General features: G+C 39.9%; 1 protein-coding gene across 3 annotated transcripts in view; it reads left to right on the top strand.

Moving 5' to 3' along the window:
- Positions 1-17,064, top strand: part of Aff4 (ALF transcription elongation factor 4) — a 76,779-nt gene that overhangs the window by 51,645 nt on the left and 8,070 nt on the right. For all 3 annotated transcript variants that reach the window (XM_087910645.1, XM_087910642.1, XM_087910644.1), the window contains 10 exons: positions 315-1,232; positions 4,467-4,555; positions 5,428-5,668; positions 10,069-10,163; positions 11,236-11,299; positions 11,399-11,535; positions 11,776-11,847; positions 12,976-13,069; positions 14,988-15,031; positions 16,035-16,255. In XM_087910645.1, the coding sequence (XP_087766771.1) occupies positions 315-1,232; positions 4,467-4,555; positions 5,428-5,668; positions 10,069-10,163; positions 11,236-11,299; positions 11,399-11,535; positions 11,776-11,847; positions 12,976-13,069; positions 14,988-15,031; positions 16,035-16,255 (1,975 nt within the window). The remainder of the gene's footprint in view (positions 1-314; positions 1,233-4,466; positions 4,556-5,427; positions 5,669-10,068; positions 10,164-11,235; positions 11,300-11,398; positions 11,536-11,775; positions 11,848-12,975; positions 13,070-14,987; positions 15,032-16,034; positions 16,256-17,064) is intronic.

The raw sequence follows: 17,064 nt of genomic DNA, 5'->3' as shown, positions 1-17,064 counted from the left end.
GTCTTTACTTTCTAGAATGAAGTCATTTGCAATAGTTCCTTTCAAATTGAACTCCTAACTGGAATATTGGTTATTTTAAGGCCATTTGTCATATGCTGTTCATGGTGTCTCTACCTGTAATCACTCAGGAGGCCAAATGACTAGAACTAATAGTATTTTACCTGTGCTTTAATCCTGGCAGAAACTTGACAAACAAATGTTTGTTACCTTAAGCATTATTCTTTTTCCTCTTACTTGACTTTATAAAGAGGGGGAGAAAGTATTGGGAGGAAAAAACCCTACATTTATGTTATTTCTCTGGTTTTTTTTTTCAGCCTGAACCACCACCAACAAACAAATGGCAACTTGATAATTGGTTGAACAAAGTGAACCCACATAAAGTGTCCCCAGCTTCTTCTGTAGACAGTAACATCCCATCGTCTCAAGCCTACAAAAAAGAAGGTCGAGAACAGGGTGCTGGGAATAACTACACTGATCCTGGAGGGCCAAAAGAAACAAGCTCTGCTACTCCAGGACGAGACTCTAAAACTATTCAAAAGGGATCAGAAAGTGGGCGTGGGAGGCAAAAGTCTCCTGCACAGAGTGACAACACCACACAGAGGAGAACTGTAGGCAAAAAACAACCCAAAAAAACTGAGAAGTCAGCTGCTGAAGAGCCCCGGGGAGGCCTGAAGATAGAAAGTGAAACCCCTGTAGACATGGCTACCAGCATGCCCTCCAGCAGGCACAAAGCAGCTACCAAAGGCTCAAGGAAACCCAACATCAAGAAGGAGTCAAAATCTTCTCCTCGACCTATAGCAGAAAAAAAGAAATACAAGTCATCAAGCAAATCCTCCCAGAAATCTCGGGAAATCATAGAAACAGATACCTCGTCTTCAGATTCAGATGAAAGTGAGAGCCCCCCTCCTTCCTCTCAGACTCCTAAGTACCCCGAAAGCAATAGGACTCCTGTCAAGCCCTCCTCCGTGGAGGAAGAAGATAGCTTTTTTCGGCAACGAATGTTCTCTCCTATGGAAGAGAAGGAGCTTCTTTCCCCACTCAGTGAGCCTGACGACAGGTATCCACTTATTGTGAAGATTGACTTGAATCTCTTGACTAGAATACCAGGAAAGCCTTACAAAGAAACAGAACCACCCAAGGGGGACAAGAAAAATGTGTCAGAAAAACATGTGAGAGAGGTGCAGAAGCAAACCTCAGAAAAGGCTTCCAACAAAGGCAAGAGGAAACACAAGGTCTGTAAGGGGCTATGGTTCTTACAGGGTTTCTTCGTTGTTGTTATTGTTTTAGAAATCTTGTTTCCGCTTTCCATGTACTTAAACATCTTAATATTAAAACATTAGTTATTTTTAATAGTTTTTATTTATGTTTGTCTGTGAGTATATGCTGTGTGTGTGTCTGTCTGTCTTGTATCTGTTTCTGTGTTTGTATGTACACTCATGCCTGTGTATATTTCTTTGGAAGCTGGTAGAGGGTGTCGAATTCACTAGAGCCAGTTACAGCTAGTTGGGAGCTACATGACTAGTTACTGGGATTCAAACTTTGATCCTGCTAGAAGAATAGCAAGTGCCCTAAACTGCTGAGCCATCACTCTATCCTCAAGTACTTTCTATTTTGCTTTACATACATAGTCACTGTTGCTGGTTTTTGTTTTGTTTTGTTTTGTTTTGGTTATTTTGAGACAGGATTTCTCTGTGTAATAGTCCTGATTCTCCTGGAACTAGCTCTTATAGATCAGGCTGGCCTTGAACTCACTGAGATCTGCCTGCCTCTACCTCCTAAGTGCTGGAATTAAAGGCATGTGCCACCACCGTCTGGCCACTGTTGCTTTTAATTATAGTTTGTGTGTGTGTGCGTGCACACACACACACACCACATTGCATATCTGGAAGCCAGAGAACAGCTGTGGGAGTCAATTCTTTCTTCCTATCATTGTAGATCCCGGGGATTGAACTCAGGTTGTCATACTTCACCTGCAGAGACAACTTTGCCAGCCCTATTTGTTCATTTTTAGATACCAGTATCTGAAATGCTATGGAAATATAGTTTGTGGATTATGAGCTGTAAGGGAAAATGTGATTGAGCGCAAGGCCTTCCTGAGACTATATAAGTAAAATGCTCTGTCTTTTTAAGTAAAGCAGGATGATTTTTCAAATAGTCAAGATCTGGAGTAGGTGGCACACATCTTTAATCCCAGCACTCGGGAGGCAGAGGCAGACGGATCTCTGGGAGTTTGAGGCCAGCCTGGTCTACATTAGCTAGTTCCAGGACAGGTTCTAAAACTACAGCGGAACCTGTCTTGAAAAAACAAAACAAAACAAAAACAAACAAACAAAACAAGATCTGTAGTAGGAATGTAATGTATGTATCCTTTCCTGTCTTACACTCAGATCAAGCCATACTTTATTACTAGCCTAGTGTAAGCAAAACTGACTCACTATTTTGTGACATACACATCCTTGAGAATTTCACCCATCCGCTATACACCCATATTCCTAGTTTTTTTTCCATTAACACAGGTCAGTACTCAGAACATTCCCTGTGGTGCAGTGGTAGAACTCTTGCTGAGCATGTGTGAAGTCCTGAATGCAGCTCCAACATGGGAAGGAAGTTTGTTGGCACATAGCCTACTCTCATCCCTACAAACTTTCAAGATAATTTAAAGACAAAGCTTAGCATATAAGATCAGCTTTATATAGAGCCTGTATATACACCAAATTGTGCCTGGTACCCAAGGAGGTCAAAAGAGGGTGTTAGATCCCCTGGAACTTGAATTAGAGATGATTGTGAGCTACCATATAGGTACTTAGAACTCAGATCCTCTACAAAAGCAGCCAGTGACTCTTAACCACTTAGATACCTTTTCAGCCATTCCCCAAGAATTGGGATTATTTAAATGTTATCTTGGTGAAGTGTCAGGGCAGTTCCTTGAGGTTATGCTGATAATACTGGGAGAAGACCCTGTCACTGGTAAGCAGTCGGTAGGTGACTTTTTCTCATGGCTTCATTTATCTGAATTTACTCTTTTGGTGGCAAGCAGACTTCTATTACAGTAGAGGTGGAATATTTGCTTGCATTTATGTTGCTTTACTACTTGAAGCAAGAGAAAAACTTAGATTCACTTATGGAACTAACATCAATAGTAGTTAGACTTCCCACTAGTGATTCTGCCAAGATGTTTTTCAGAGATGATGAGGCGAAGCTGTTAGTAAGTAGCAGTACGTTCATGTGCTGATGAAATTGTAAAGTTGGAACTAATACGCAGTGCTAGTAAAATTGTAAGATGCAGCTACTTTTGGAACATAGTTGGCAGTTTCTTGAAAAAGCTGAATTTACAGTTACCTTTTAATCTACCATTTTTAGGTCCAGGTATATATATATACATACATACATACACACACACACACACACACACATACATATATGTTTTGGTTTTTCAAGACAGGGTATCTGTGTAGCTTTGGAGGCTGTCCTGGAACTAGCTCTTGTAGACCAAGCTGGCCTGGAACTCAAAGAGGTCCTTCTGCCTCTGCCTCACGAGTGCTGAGATTAAAGGCGTGCGCTACCCCCACCCCCCATTTAGCCCAGGTATATATCTAAGAAAGTAATGGAGCTGGGCGTTGGTGGCACATGCCTTTAATCCCAGCACTTGGGAGGCAGAAGCAGGCAGATCTCTGTGAGTTCAAGGACAACCTGGTCTACAAAGTGAGTTCCACAGACTGTTACACAGGGAAGCCCTGTCTCAAAAAACCTATTATAGTGCTCACAGCCATATCATTCATATTAGTCAAAAACTGGTTATTAACTGATGAATAAGTAAAATATGTTATAGCTATATAATGCAATACTATCCAGCCATAAATAATATGAATCATTAAAAGAGTATATTTAAGCCAGGCAGTGGTGGTGCATGTCTTTAATCCTAGCACTCGGGAGGCAGAGGCAGGCAGATCTCTGTGAGTTCAGGGCCAGCATGGTCTACAAGAGCTAGTTCCAGGATAGGCTCCAAAACTACAGAGAAACCTTGTCTCGAAAAACCAAAAAAAAAAAAAAGTTTATTTAAAAAGGAGCCACGTAACAAAGACCCCATTATATGATTCAACTTATATGTGATGTCTAGAAAGACCATATGTGCAGATTAAAGATTATCATGGCCTTGGAGAAGAAGTTGTGAACTGACTGCTGACCTGAGTGTCTTTGAGGGATGATAAAAATGTTCTAAAATTGATTGTGATGATAGCTGTACAATTCTGATTAACTAAATACCTTAGAATTATGTGCTTTTAAAGGTTTGTGAGTTACATCTTGATTATATTTCTGTGAATCTGTCTGACCCTAGAATTATCACATAAAAGAGATAACCTTCTAAGACTTTAGGGAAATCTTGGTATAGTGTTTAGGCTGTGTAGATCCAACATAGGACACACTTATCATGCTTAAAACCTACTACTGTTTCTCTTTTTGTCCAGAATGATGATGATAACCGAGCCAGTGAGAGCAAAAAACCCAAAACGGAGGACAAGAACCCATCAGGCCACAAGCCATCCAGCAACAGGGAGTATGTCCCCAAATCATGTTGCATACCAGTATTGGCCATTTGTTGTTGGATTTTTTTACATACTTCAGAGTATTTCTTTTAATGACCAAGTGTCATATATATTTATGCACATGCAGAAGTAGTAAGTTAAGAGCTTTACTTTTAGCTAATAGAGATGGGAAGTATTTATTCTCTTCATTTTTTTAGTGAGATAAGAATATATCCCAGTTACGTTACTATTGCTGTAACCTAAAAGCAGCTTGGGGAGGGAAGAGTTTATTTGGCTTATGTTTCCTCATCACTTCAACTGCTTATCTCTTAAGGAAGTCAGGACAGGTACTCAAACAGGACAGGAACCTAGAGACAGGAGCTGATGCTGGGACAAACAGGACAGGAGACCATGGAGGGGTGCTGCTAACCAGCTTACTTGCTTTCCATGGCTTGTTCTGGTTGCTTTCTTATAGAACCCATGACCACTAGTCTAGGCATCAACTTTAATGGGCTGGGCCATCCCATATCAACCACTAATTAAGAAAATGTTCTATAGGCTTGCCTACCAGTCCAAACTTACAGAAGCATTTTTTTCAGTTGAAGTTCCCATCTCTTAAATGATTCTTGCCTGTGTCAAGTTGCCATAAAACTAGCCAGCACAGAATATTTATTGTGTGGGGTTGTTCAGGCACTGGGCATTATTGTAGAAAAGAGAAAACAAGTCAATGGGGGCAGGTGGAGGAAGAAGCAAGATGACTACTTTATGGAATTTACACTCTTTTTGTTTTGTAATCATATGGAGAATGTCTTTGCAAATTTGCCTTAAAAGCTAGTGAAAAGGTGGAAAATTCTTCACTCCTGTATCACTCTGCAGAAATGAGGACATTTATTTTGTTTGGTAGGTCATCTAAGCAGAGTAGTACAAAAGAAAAGGACTTGCTGCCTTCACCTGCTGGGCCTGTTCCTTCAAAAGATTCAAAACCAGAGCATGGCTCTCGGAAGAGGACTGTCAGTCAATCTTCTTCCTTAAAATCCAGCAGCACCAACAACAAGGAGAATAGTGGCAGCAGCAAGAATAGCTCCTCCACTTCAAAGCAAAAGAAGACTGAAGGGAAGGTTTCCAGCAGCTCCAAAGAGACCAAGGTATGCTGGGGCTTGAGCCTTTGAAAATCACCCTGCCATGTCTTCCTCTGGGTTGTAAACATCATCTCATTAAGGTTGCAGGCCTGTTTTGTTTTGTTTTTGTTTTTTAAAATTGAGTGACTGTGTGTGTATGGACAACTTTCAAGAATTACTTCTCACTTTTCATCTTGTTGAGGCAGGATCTCTCAAATTTCTGGGCAGTTTCCCTCTATAGGAATAGTAGAGTTGCAGATTATACCACCACATATGGCTTTTTATTGATTGATTGAAGTAGGATCTCACTGTGTAGTTTACCTTGGCTGGCCTGGAATTCAAAGAGATCCACTTGCCTCTGCCTTTTGTTTTTTTGTTTGTTTGTTTGTTTTTAAATATTTATTTATTTACTATGTACACAATATTCTGTCTGTGTGTATTCCTGCAGGCCAGAAGAGGGCACCAGACCTAATTACGGATGGTTGTGAGCCACCATGTGGTTGCTGGGAATTGAACTCAGGACCTTTGGAAGAGCAGGCAATGCTCTTAACCGCTGAGCCATCTCTCCAGCCCTTGCCTCTGCCTTTTAAATGCTAGGACTGAAAGTGTGTGCTACAACACCTGGCTTCAAATGGTCATTCTTAACATAGCAGTGATATACTTGAATAACCTTGGTGTTTATAGATGAAGATTTGGGTCCAAAAAGGTTTTTCAAGGCTGGGCTTTAATAGACCTCAATATGTTTTTGATATTATTTTTTTTCCCTTAAGACTGGATCTCACTATGTAGCGTAACTTGGATGTGTAAAAAAAACCTGAACCACCTGTCACAATTTCCCCAAATGACCAGGTTGTTCATAAGCTTTCCAAACTGTCCCAGTCAGGAGCAAGTTCATGACATTACAGTATTAGAGTGAAAATTAAGAAGATTAAGTTTTTTAAGAATATAATGTACTGGAATTTTGTTAATTGAGTAAACAAAAATTTGGAAATGAATATTCTAGACTGTTACAGGCTGTTATGACTATTAAATATGTTAACTAAAGATTTTAAATTAAGCCAGACGTGATGGAGCACACTTTTAATCTCAATACTAGGAAGGCTTCTGCAATCAGGCGGATTTCTGTGAGTTCAAGGACAGCCTGGTCTACAGAGTGAGTTCAGTACAGGCTCAAAAAAACAACAAAAATATTTATGTTTAAGGGCTGAAGAGATGGCTCAGTGGCTAAGAGCACTACCTGTTCTTTCAGAAGACCTGGGTTCAATTTCCAGCATCCACATGGCAGTTCATAATTGTCTATTTCCAGGGGATCTGACACCAGTGCACATAAAATAAGATTAATTGTTTAAACAAACCTTTAAAAAGCTTTTAAGTTTAGGTAAGTTAAATTATGAGCTTTTCAAGCTGTGTTGTACACATGGATTTCTCTCTAAACAAGCACCCTATTTCTTTAATAACTGGGGGAGCTCACCCAGCATCCCAAGGGCACTGAATGTTCTGTTGCCCTCCTTCACTGTTCTGTTTTTACCTGCTTACCAACTCTTTCTCTGTTTCTCTTTTTTGTTTTTCAAGACATGGTTCTCTGTGTAGCTTTGTGAGGCTATCCTGGAACTAGCTCTTGTAGACCAGGCTGGCCTTGAACTCCCAGAGATCCACCTGCCTCTGCCTCCCTAACGCTGCAGGATCACTACTGCCTGGCTGAGATCTTCTTGCCTCAGCCTCCTAAATTCTGGGACTATAGGCAGGCATACTTTTTTATTTTTACTTTATTGATTTCTGTGTTTGTTTGTTGTCATTTTACCTTTTTTTTTTTTTTGAGACAGAGTTTCTCTGTGTAACAGCCCTGGCTGTCTCCCAAGTGCTGGGATTAAAGGCGTGTGCTTGCTACCACGGAACCCTATAGCAAATCTTAGAATGGTTGTCCACATTAGTCATTGAATTTTTCCAGAGGAAATGAAGTTTTAAAAAAGCCTAGAGTTAAGAGTAGAACTTAAGTAGCTGACTTACTCACTTAGCCCTTTGCTTACTTCTTCCACCAATTTGCATGGTGCTTTCTTCACAGGGTAACCTAAAAGTATTAGTCAATAATGTCTTAGCTGATGTAGCATAAGTAATAAAAACCCAGAGACAGATATTGGGGTTCAACCTGAAGATCAGAAAAGCAAAGCAGCCAAGCCACTAGAGAGCTCTTACCTCTATGAAATCTTCAGACTGAAAGAGAATGAGTTCCTATCTCATCCCACTCTATATTCCTCTCTAGTGCTGGGATTAGAGGTGTGCACCACTATTACCTGGCCTGTATGGCTGACTAGTGTGGCAGTTTTGCATTCTATTTTCAGGCAAGTTTTATTTATTAAAATACAAATGAAATATCACTACAAGCTGATACTGTCAGTAAGCCTTTATTGTTATAGAAATGTATACAAGTAGTACATTGATGTTGGTTAAGAAGAGACAGACAACCACTGGTATGGAAAGAACAAAGCTTAGAACTTTGCAAATTAAATTGGAAGTTCACCTCAGCTATCTAGTGAATTTATGATTGTATTAGTTAGCCAGAGTTGGCATGGTATCACCACAGACTGGTGGTGATAGAAACACTAGTTCTAGAAGCCCAGTACCAAAGTTTGCACATTATCTTCTCAGAGCAAGGAAGGAGCTGACCACCAGTGCCCCACTGAAATGACACAGCTGTGATCTCTCTTTTTATTCTAGGGTATAGTATTTCCTCGTATCTCAAGGAGTAGTTCTCACCCCAGTACTCAAACGCTTTTTGTTTTGGTTTTCATTTTAAATTGTTAGTGTGTACCTATGTATTTTATGTAGACATGAGTATCTACACTTGGAAGCTATAGGTATCAGATACCCCTGGAGCTGCAGTTATAGGCAGTTTGTGAGCTGCTGGGAACCAAACTCAAGTCTTCTGGAAGAGCAAGAAGTATTCTTATTCACTGAACCTTCTTTCCAGCTCCTTAGATTAGACTACCTTAAAACAATGACAGCAGAAATACCTATCTAACCGTAACACTTATTTCGTAGGATAGTTGAAGAATTAACAGCCATACTGAGTAGTTAACTAGGCCTCTGTTCTTGTTTTGTTTCTTTGTTTGAGACTGGATTTTACTGTATAGCCCTGAGTGACCTGAACTCGCTGTGTAGACAAGGCTGTTCTTGACTTTAGAGAAATCCTCCTGACTGAGTGTTGCAATTAAAGGCATGTGCCTACCACACCTAATTTGTGTTTTCCTGAGTGGTACTGCCCTTTAGTTTTTTGTTTTGTTTTGTTGTGGGTTTTTTGATGTGTGTGGGAGGTAGTATGCGCAGCTGTGTGTCCATGCATTTATGCAGAGGCCAGGGGAGGGCCGCAGTTATCATTTCCTACTGAACTTTATCTTGTTTGTTTGTTTGTTTGTTGTTGTTTTGAGACAGGGTTTCTCTGTGTAGACCAGGCTGGCCTCAAACTCAAAGCCATCCGCCTGCCTCTGCCTCCTGAATGCTGTGATTAAAGCATGCACTACTACCACTTGGCTAAAGTGTTTTCTTTTTAAATCCTTTTTTAAAAAAAAACTTATGTGGCTGAGTGGTGGGTGGTTCACGCCTTTAATCCCAGAACTCAGAAAGTAGAGGCAGGTAGATCTGTGAGTTCGAGGACAGCCTGGTCTACAGAGCAAGTTCCAGGATATTCCAAAGCTACACAGAGAAAAGCAAACAAAAAAAAATGTGCATATATGAATGTTTTGTATGCATGTTTGTGTGATATTCACCGCTAGTGTGCCTGGTGCCCACAGAGGTCAGAAGAAAGTGTTGGATTCCTGGAACTGGAGATTCAGATGATTGTGAGCCACTATGTGGGTGTTTGGGACTGGCCCTAAGTACTCTGTAATAGCAACCAATGCTCTTAACTGCTGCGCCATCTCTCCAGCCCTTTATTTCTTTGAGACAGAGTTTCTCTTTGAACCTGAAGCTCTTTCATTTCAGTTACTCGTTGAACTTAGAATCTCACCCACTGCCTGAATGTGCCTGTTTTTTGCCTCACAGCTCTAGTGTTACAGGAATGTACATCCATGCCCAGTTTTTACGCAGTGCTGGGGATTTGAACTCAGGTTCTCTTGCTTCACAGCACATGTGTTAACCTACTCAGCCACCTTTCCAACCCACTGCTGCCATTTTGATACCCAGTTTCTGTCTTCCTTATGTTTTAACAAGTACATAGCCTAAGTGCCCTGCATGTAATAGATATAAGAATAAATATTTTGGTTGTATAAAAAGAACCCAATCTGTTTTAAGTACCATGAAATTTAATAACCAAGAAACTTGAAGACTGTAGAATTTTGTTTCTGTTTTAGCAGTGGCTGAGAAGATGAAATTAGCTTCATTTTTAGTCTCCTGACAATTTTCAACGTAGCTATATATATTCTTTTCATCAGGAAAAGGCTCCAAGTAGCTCCTCTAATTGCCCTCCATCTACACCAACTCCTGATTCTTCGAAGCCTCGGAGAACAAAGCTTGCATTTGATGACAGGTGAGGTAAATTTTGTGGGTTTTTTGTTTTGTTTGTTTGGTTTGGTTTGGTTTGGTTTGGTTTGGTTTGGTTTGGTTTGGTTTTGAGACAAAATCTCACTGTGTAGTCTTAGCTGACCTGGAGCTCGCTATGTAGACCAGGCTGGCCTCAAACTCTTAGATATTGAACTACCTCAGCCTCCTGAGTACTGGGATTAAAGGTGTGTAACACTGTGCCAGCTGTAAAGACATAAATATACGTTTGTGTGTGCATTAAGAAATTCCAGTCAGCATATAAGAAATTCATTTGAATATGTCAGTTCTTATAGGGTTAATATGTGTATCTGACCTTCAGAATATTGAGGTTTTAACTTGAAAAGCATCTTTAGTCCAGCTACTTTTTTTTGACTTGTCAAGACAGGGTTTCTCTGTGTCTCTGGATCCTGTCCTGGAACTAGCTCTTGTAGACCAGGCTTGACTCGAACTCACAGATATCCACCTGCCTCTGCCTCCCAAGTGCTGGGATTAATGGTGTGTGCCACCACCGTCTGGCTAGTCCAGCTACTTTTTAAACAACCAATGGCTTCCCTAAGGCAGGAAGGGTGTGCTTCCTGGAGCTGCTGCTGCTGCTGCTGCCAGTGCACTGTGGATAACAGAATCTTCTCAGATAAGAGTGTTACTTTCTCTTGCCTTCTATTAGACGGTACTTCTCCTACCTGCACCCTATATATTTTTGATTTTATAAGACAACTTAAATAAGTTAGTGTTTAATACTAGGGACTTGATCTCTGTGTGCTTCAGTAGATTTGCTACAGTAGCACATAATTTATGTTTTTATTTTGTCTTTTTTTTTTTTTCCTGAAGCTGAGGACCAAACCCAGGGCCTTGCGCTTGTTAGGCAAGCGCTCTACCACTGAGCTAAATCCCCAACCCCCATAATTTATGTTTTTAATCTATATATATTTCTCAGAACACTGAAATGTTTGATAATTACTCACTTCTTGAGAATGTGAAAGCTGTAAGATACTAGATTAACTTACTAATTACCTTAGGAAATGTTGACTCTTTGTTTATAAAGAAAATTTATTTTGCAGAAATTACTCAGCAGACCATTATTTACAAGAAGCAAAAAAACTCAAACATAATGCAGATGCTTTGGTACGTAAATGTTCTTCCTGATGTGATTTGTTAGGCTGCTGTGTCCTTCCTGTTTTTTATCCTTGCATTGTGTCTTTACTCAGCACCGTTCTCCTTTAGTCTGATAGGTTTGAGAAAGCAGTATACTACCTTGATGCTGTAGTGTCTTTCATTGAATGTGGGAATGCATTAGAGAAGAATGCTCAGGAATCCAAGTCCCCGTTCCCGATGTACTCAGACACGGTGGAGCTCATCAAGTAAGTGGGAACTCAGCATTTCAATGGAGTAACTTTATCATTTATTATTGCTATTTAATTATCTAATTAACTGAATATTGTGAACTGGGAAGATGCGTAGTGTTCCATTTTCCTTAGGGAAGAATTTTAGTGGGTGCTTTATTTAGGTTTGATTCTGATATTTTGAGAACATAGGAAGTTGTAAGATCAAGGTGAAATAACCTGTTCTATTTGTCGTTAATTTTTTATCTCAACTCATAGATATACTATGAAACTAAAGAATTATTTGGCACCAGATGCTACAGCTGCAGACAAGAGACTCACAGTACTTTGGTAAGTGTTGTGTATTTTTGCTGGGCGACAGACAGTCCTTGGTGAATTGTGCTGTGTGTGCTTTTTTGATTATTACCCTTGAATCAGTCTTCCACAAAATCTTTTCTTAGCAGTCAAACAGAAAATAGCTCAGAATCCCTACTGAAAGATTTTAGCTCCTGTCATTCTCTGATCCACAGTCCTCTTGATGAAAGTACTGGAGTGGTAGTGATATTAGAAGCCTCCATTGAGTCAAGGGGCAGCTTTTCTAGAATCTCCTTTCTATATGTGCTCCTGTTGCTTTGTCTCAGAGAGAAGTCATCTATTCACTTATTCGAATTGCATACCTGACCATGTACTGTGTTTTTAATAGAAATGCAGCTCTGAAAAAAAAAAGAAAGAAAGAAATGCAGCTCTGGACTAAGTCTGACATTATACTGCCCATTATGGAGTCTAATACTCCAGTGTGGAGAGACAGAAACTAATCAATCACGTGAATATATGAACACACCTTTGATCCCAGGAGGCAGAGGCCAGTGGATCTCTGTGAGTTTGAGGCCAACCTAGTCTACATATAGCAAGTTTCAGGACATCTAGGAAGACATAAAATAGAGACCTTGTCTCAAAAAAAAAAATCCTCTTACCCTGTAAAGTAGAGGATTGGGAGACTTGTTCTGGAGGTTACAATGTAGGCAAGGACTGGATGGTGGGAATGAATGGGAAGAAGACTCTTAAAGAGCAGAAAGACCAGTGAATGTGAAAGTGGACTTTAGTGGGTATGTAGACAGGAGCAATAATTATGTGCTAAACTGTATGGTTGAAGGTTGGGATGTTCCATCATACTTGTAATATTAATGTTTCAGTTTTCTATTTTTAGTTTTTAACTTTTTAAAAGTATTTGTATTATGTTGGTGTAGTTTTAATTTTAAATGTCAATGCCTAATGGGATGTTAGTCCTAAGTTTCTTAGTTACTTTCCTTTCCTTAGGGTATGTTCCATATTAATCTGACCTTGTGGTTTTGTCTAAGAGGTAATGTTGACCCTAAGCCATGGTTGCTCGCTTGAAGCCAGTTCTTTATTTCTATACAATGGAAAGATTGCTTATACATGTAGCCATGTCTAAATACACTACCCTTTCCCATTGCCTAGCCTGAGATGCCAGTCATTGCTGTACCTGAGACTGTTCAAACTTAAGAAGGAGAATGCTCTGAAGTACTCCAAGACGCTGACTGAGCACCTTAAGGTAAGTATATATAACAGTCTGTTGCCTAGGATACAAAATGTGCAAAGCTTCTTATCCCTGTCCAGAGATGCTCTCGTATTTAGGTAAAACATAACAAGAGATGAACAAACTAACTACTGCCTGAAAATTCTCAGATATGTTGGTGCTTTCTTGGAAAAGCCTTCAATTGTATATATTGGATTACAGGATTTTCATAACTGTATATAACAGCCATATCTATACTCAGAAATGTTCTTTTCATTTTCACCTCTACCCTTCTTCAGAATGTTATCTTGTATTGTTTTGTTCCTTACATTACTAGGGATTGAACCCAGGTCTTGTACATGCTAAGTGAGTGCCTAGCCACAGAACCACACACCCAGCCCAGACAAAGTTATTGTCGTTTCCTAAAATGTCTTTTTTTTTTTTTTAAATTTCAAGCCAGTACCATATAGATTATCCACAAATCCTGCTGTAGTTAGGACTTTAGAACCCCTCCATAACTCACTGTTGCCTACAGGCACAAGGTCTGGCCTCAAATACCTCTTATTCCTTGCCTGAACTCCTCCTTAAACAACCTAGATGAGGCATGTGTGTTTTATTTTCTGTCTGTTTTTGTATATAATATGGCTCGTTTCCCTGTGTCTTTTTTGTTCCCTTTCATCCATCTCTGTTACTCATTGTTCCTTTGTATCATCTTTGAAATCTTCTAGAACCTAACCTTCACTTAACTTTTTTCTGTTATTCATTCATACCCCCACACACTTTGTTGCTTTTAAATGTTTATTGTTGTTTTTAAAGATCAGTTTGGCGGAGAGATGGCTTAGTGGTTAAGAGCACTGACTGTCCTCTCAAAAGACCCAGGTTCGTCAGGCGTTGGTGGTGCATACCTTTGGGATGCAAAGGCAGATGGGTCTCTGTGATTTCGAGACCAGTCTGGTCTATAGAGTGAGTTCCCAGGATAGCCATAACTACATAGAGAAACCTTGTCTCAGGGAAGGAAAAAAAAATAAAAAGACTCAGGTTCAATTCCCATGATTCACATGGTTGATTACAACTGTCTATGTTCCACAGGATCTGACACCCCCTTCTGGCCTCTGAGAATACCAGGCAAAACGCCTGTACAAAAAAAAAAAAAAAAATTTAAAACATTGAAAGATTTATTTGAGAGAGAGTGAGTGTCTATCCATTTGTTCCCAGAGGCCAGAGAAAGACCTAGATTTTCTGGAGCTGGAGTGAGCTAGAGCTACCCAACTTGGGTTCTGGGATCCAAACTCAGGTCCTCTGGAAAAGCAATAGCTATTCTTTTTTTTCTCTTTTTTCTTTTTTCTTTTTTTTTTTTTTTTGACTTTTTTGTTTGCTTGTTTGTTTGTTTTGACTTTTTGAGACAGGGTTTCTCTGTAACTTTGGAGCCTGTCCTGGAACTAGCTCTTGTAGACCAGGCTGGACTCGAACTCACAAAGATCTGTCTGCCTCTGCCTCCCGAGTGCTGGGATTAAAGGCATACACCACCACTGCCCATCTAGCAACAGGTGTTCTTAACTACTGAGTCATCTTTCTAGCCTCACTCTTTCCTGAGGTAGAGCCTCATATAGTCTCTACTCAGACCTCAGACTGGCTGGGTAGCCAAGGATGATTATAAGGCTTTTATCGTTGTTGTTTATCGAGACAGGATTATTCTGTGTAACAGTTCTGACTCTCCTGAAACTCGTTCTATAGACCAGGCTAGCCTCAAACTCACAGTGATCCACCTGCCTCTGCTCCTGAGTGCTGGGATTAAAGATATGCGCCTCCACCACCCGGCAATTATAAAGTCCTTAAGATCAACCCTAGCCCATTACTTTTGACAATATCTAATGTCTTAAAAGTTTATATATATATATGTATGTATGTATGTATGTATAATATTGCTGTTAAACAAATTTATTTTTCCCTGCAGAATTCTTACAGTAATTCTCAAGCACCTTCACCTGGCTTGGGGAGGTAGGTACAGTTTTGTTCTCTGAAATATTTTTAATGAATTTATTTATGGATCAGAGTAGAATAGATGACAAAGTGATTGCTACTTTTAAAATATTACAATCTCTGGTAAAGTATCTAAAATTTTTAATTTTTTGATGTTTAGAATTGAACCAAAGGCTTTTTGCAGGCTCTCCCACTGAGTTATGGTTCTAGAGAAGTGGGTTTTTTTTTAAGTTATTATTTCCTATTTTAGTAATTTAAAATATAATGAACATGATTTTTTAAAAAATTGAAATGAGACATGTAACCTATAGATGTCAGACTTGGTGGCAGCCCTTACCCCTGAGCCATCTCACTAGCCCCCAGATATCTTGAGATATCTTAAGTTTTTAATGGTACCTCAATTCTCAGTTTGATTTCGAAGTTATTTAGATTTGTTACAGTGTTTTTGTTTTTGTTTTGTTTTTTCCGAGACAGGGTTTCACTGTAGCTTTGGAGCCTGTCATGGAACTAGCTCTTGTAGACCAGGCTGGCCCCGAACTCACAGAGATTCACCTGTCTCTGCTTCCCGAGTGCTGGGATTAAAGGCATGCACCACCACCGCCCAGCTTGTTACAGTGATTTTTAACTTCACTCAGATCTTGGCATTGCCAGAGTATAGTGGCATGGGTGTGATTTATCTTCCATTCCCACATAGACTCCCCTCTCACCTATACCCCAAAATGAAACAAATGCCATACAATTTTTTACATTTTCTGATTCTATTTGTTGAGTTCTTGTATTGATGTGAGTTGATATTCCATCTTATTTTCCTTTGTCTACCCATCCCCAGGGCCGAGGTAGAACCCAGGCCTTTTGCTTACTAAGCAAGCACTCTTTTACTGAGCTATGTCCTCAGCCTTTTTAATTTGTCCTTTTGAGACAGGATTTCAAGACCAGGATGGCCTTCCATCCTGTAGTGTGCTAATTTTGTAGTGCTCACTATGTTCGTGTGAATAAGCATCCTGTTTCTCTCTGTGTGTAGCAAAGCTGTTGGGATGCCTTCCCCTGTCTCTCCAAAGCTGTCACCCGGCAATTCTGGAAGTTACTCTTCTGGGGGCAGTAGTGCTTCAGCAAGTGGTTCTTCAGTAACTATTCCACAGAAGATCCACCAGATGGCAGCAAGCTACGTCCAGGTTACATCTAACTTCCTCTATGCCACTGAAATTTGGGACCAAGCTGAACAGCTTTCCAAAGAACAAAAAGGTTTGTTGGGCTCTGAATAAACTTTGAGGATGGAATTGTTAAAAGAAACTTTTATAATTTAGTTAACTATGTGGAGAACATTTACTTTATCTTGTGGTTTTAGAGGGAATCATAATCAGTTTGCCAATGGCCTTCTTTGATTAGTCACATACTAAATGTGACTAGACATTGATTAAAAATACCCTTGGGCTGTGCATGGCTCCCTGTTAGATTTCTTGTCCAGCATGCATAAGGCTCTGGGTTTGGTTTCTAGTATGAAGGACAGGGAATAGATGGACTTATGTATGGGAAGGGACTCAGACAAACCACTCTTGTGGTACTGGTTACACAAGCTAAAATAGAAGTAGTTCTTGGTGTAAGACAAAAATGCATCTATTCTGGCATTTTGAATATAGCTCAGTAGGCAGCACCTTGTCTACCAACAATTTTTCCCTATAATCTCAATATACCTTAAACAATATAATAGCTGGGTCTGCTAGGTGGTTCAGTAGGTAAAGATACTTGCCACCAAGCCTGAATTCAAACCCTAGGACCCACTTGGTGGAAGAAGAGAACTGGCTCCTCACAGTTGTAGTCAGAGGCTGCTCATTTGTTTCCCGGCCACCCAGAATCAAAATAATCACACAGAAACTATATTAATTGCAATACTGTTTGGCCAATAGCTTAAGTGTATGTCTAGCTAGGTTAATCTTAAATTAACCCATTTCTATTATTTTGTATTTTACCACGAAGCTTGTGGTTTACCTGTATCAGCGCTTCTTCTCCAGTGGCTATATGGCATCTCTCTGACTCTGCCTACTCTCTCCTCC

The sequence above is a fragment of the Myodes glareolus genome, chromosome 9, assembly GCF_982192425.1.
Source record: "Myodes glareolus chromosome 9, mMyoGla1.1, whole genome shotgun sequence".
NCBI lineage: Eukaryota > Metazoa > Chordata > Mammalia > Rodentia > Cricetidae > Myodes > Myodes glareolus.
This window is presented reverse-complemented; position numbering and strand designations above follow the sequence as displayed.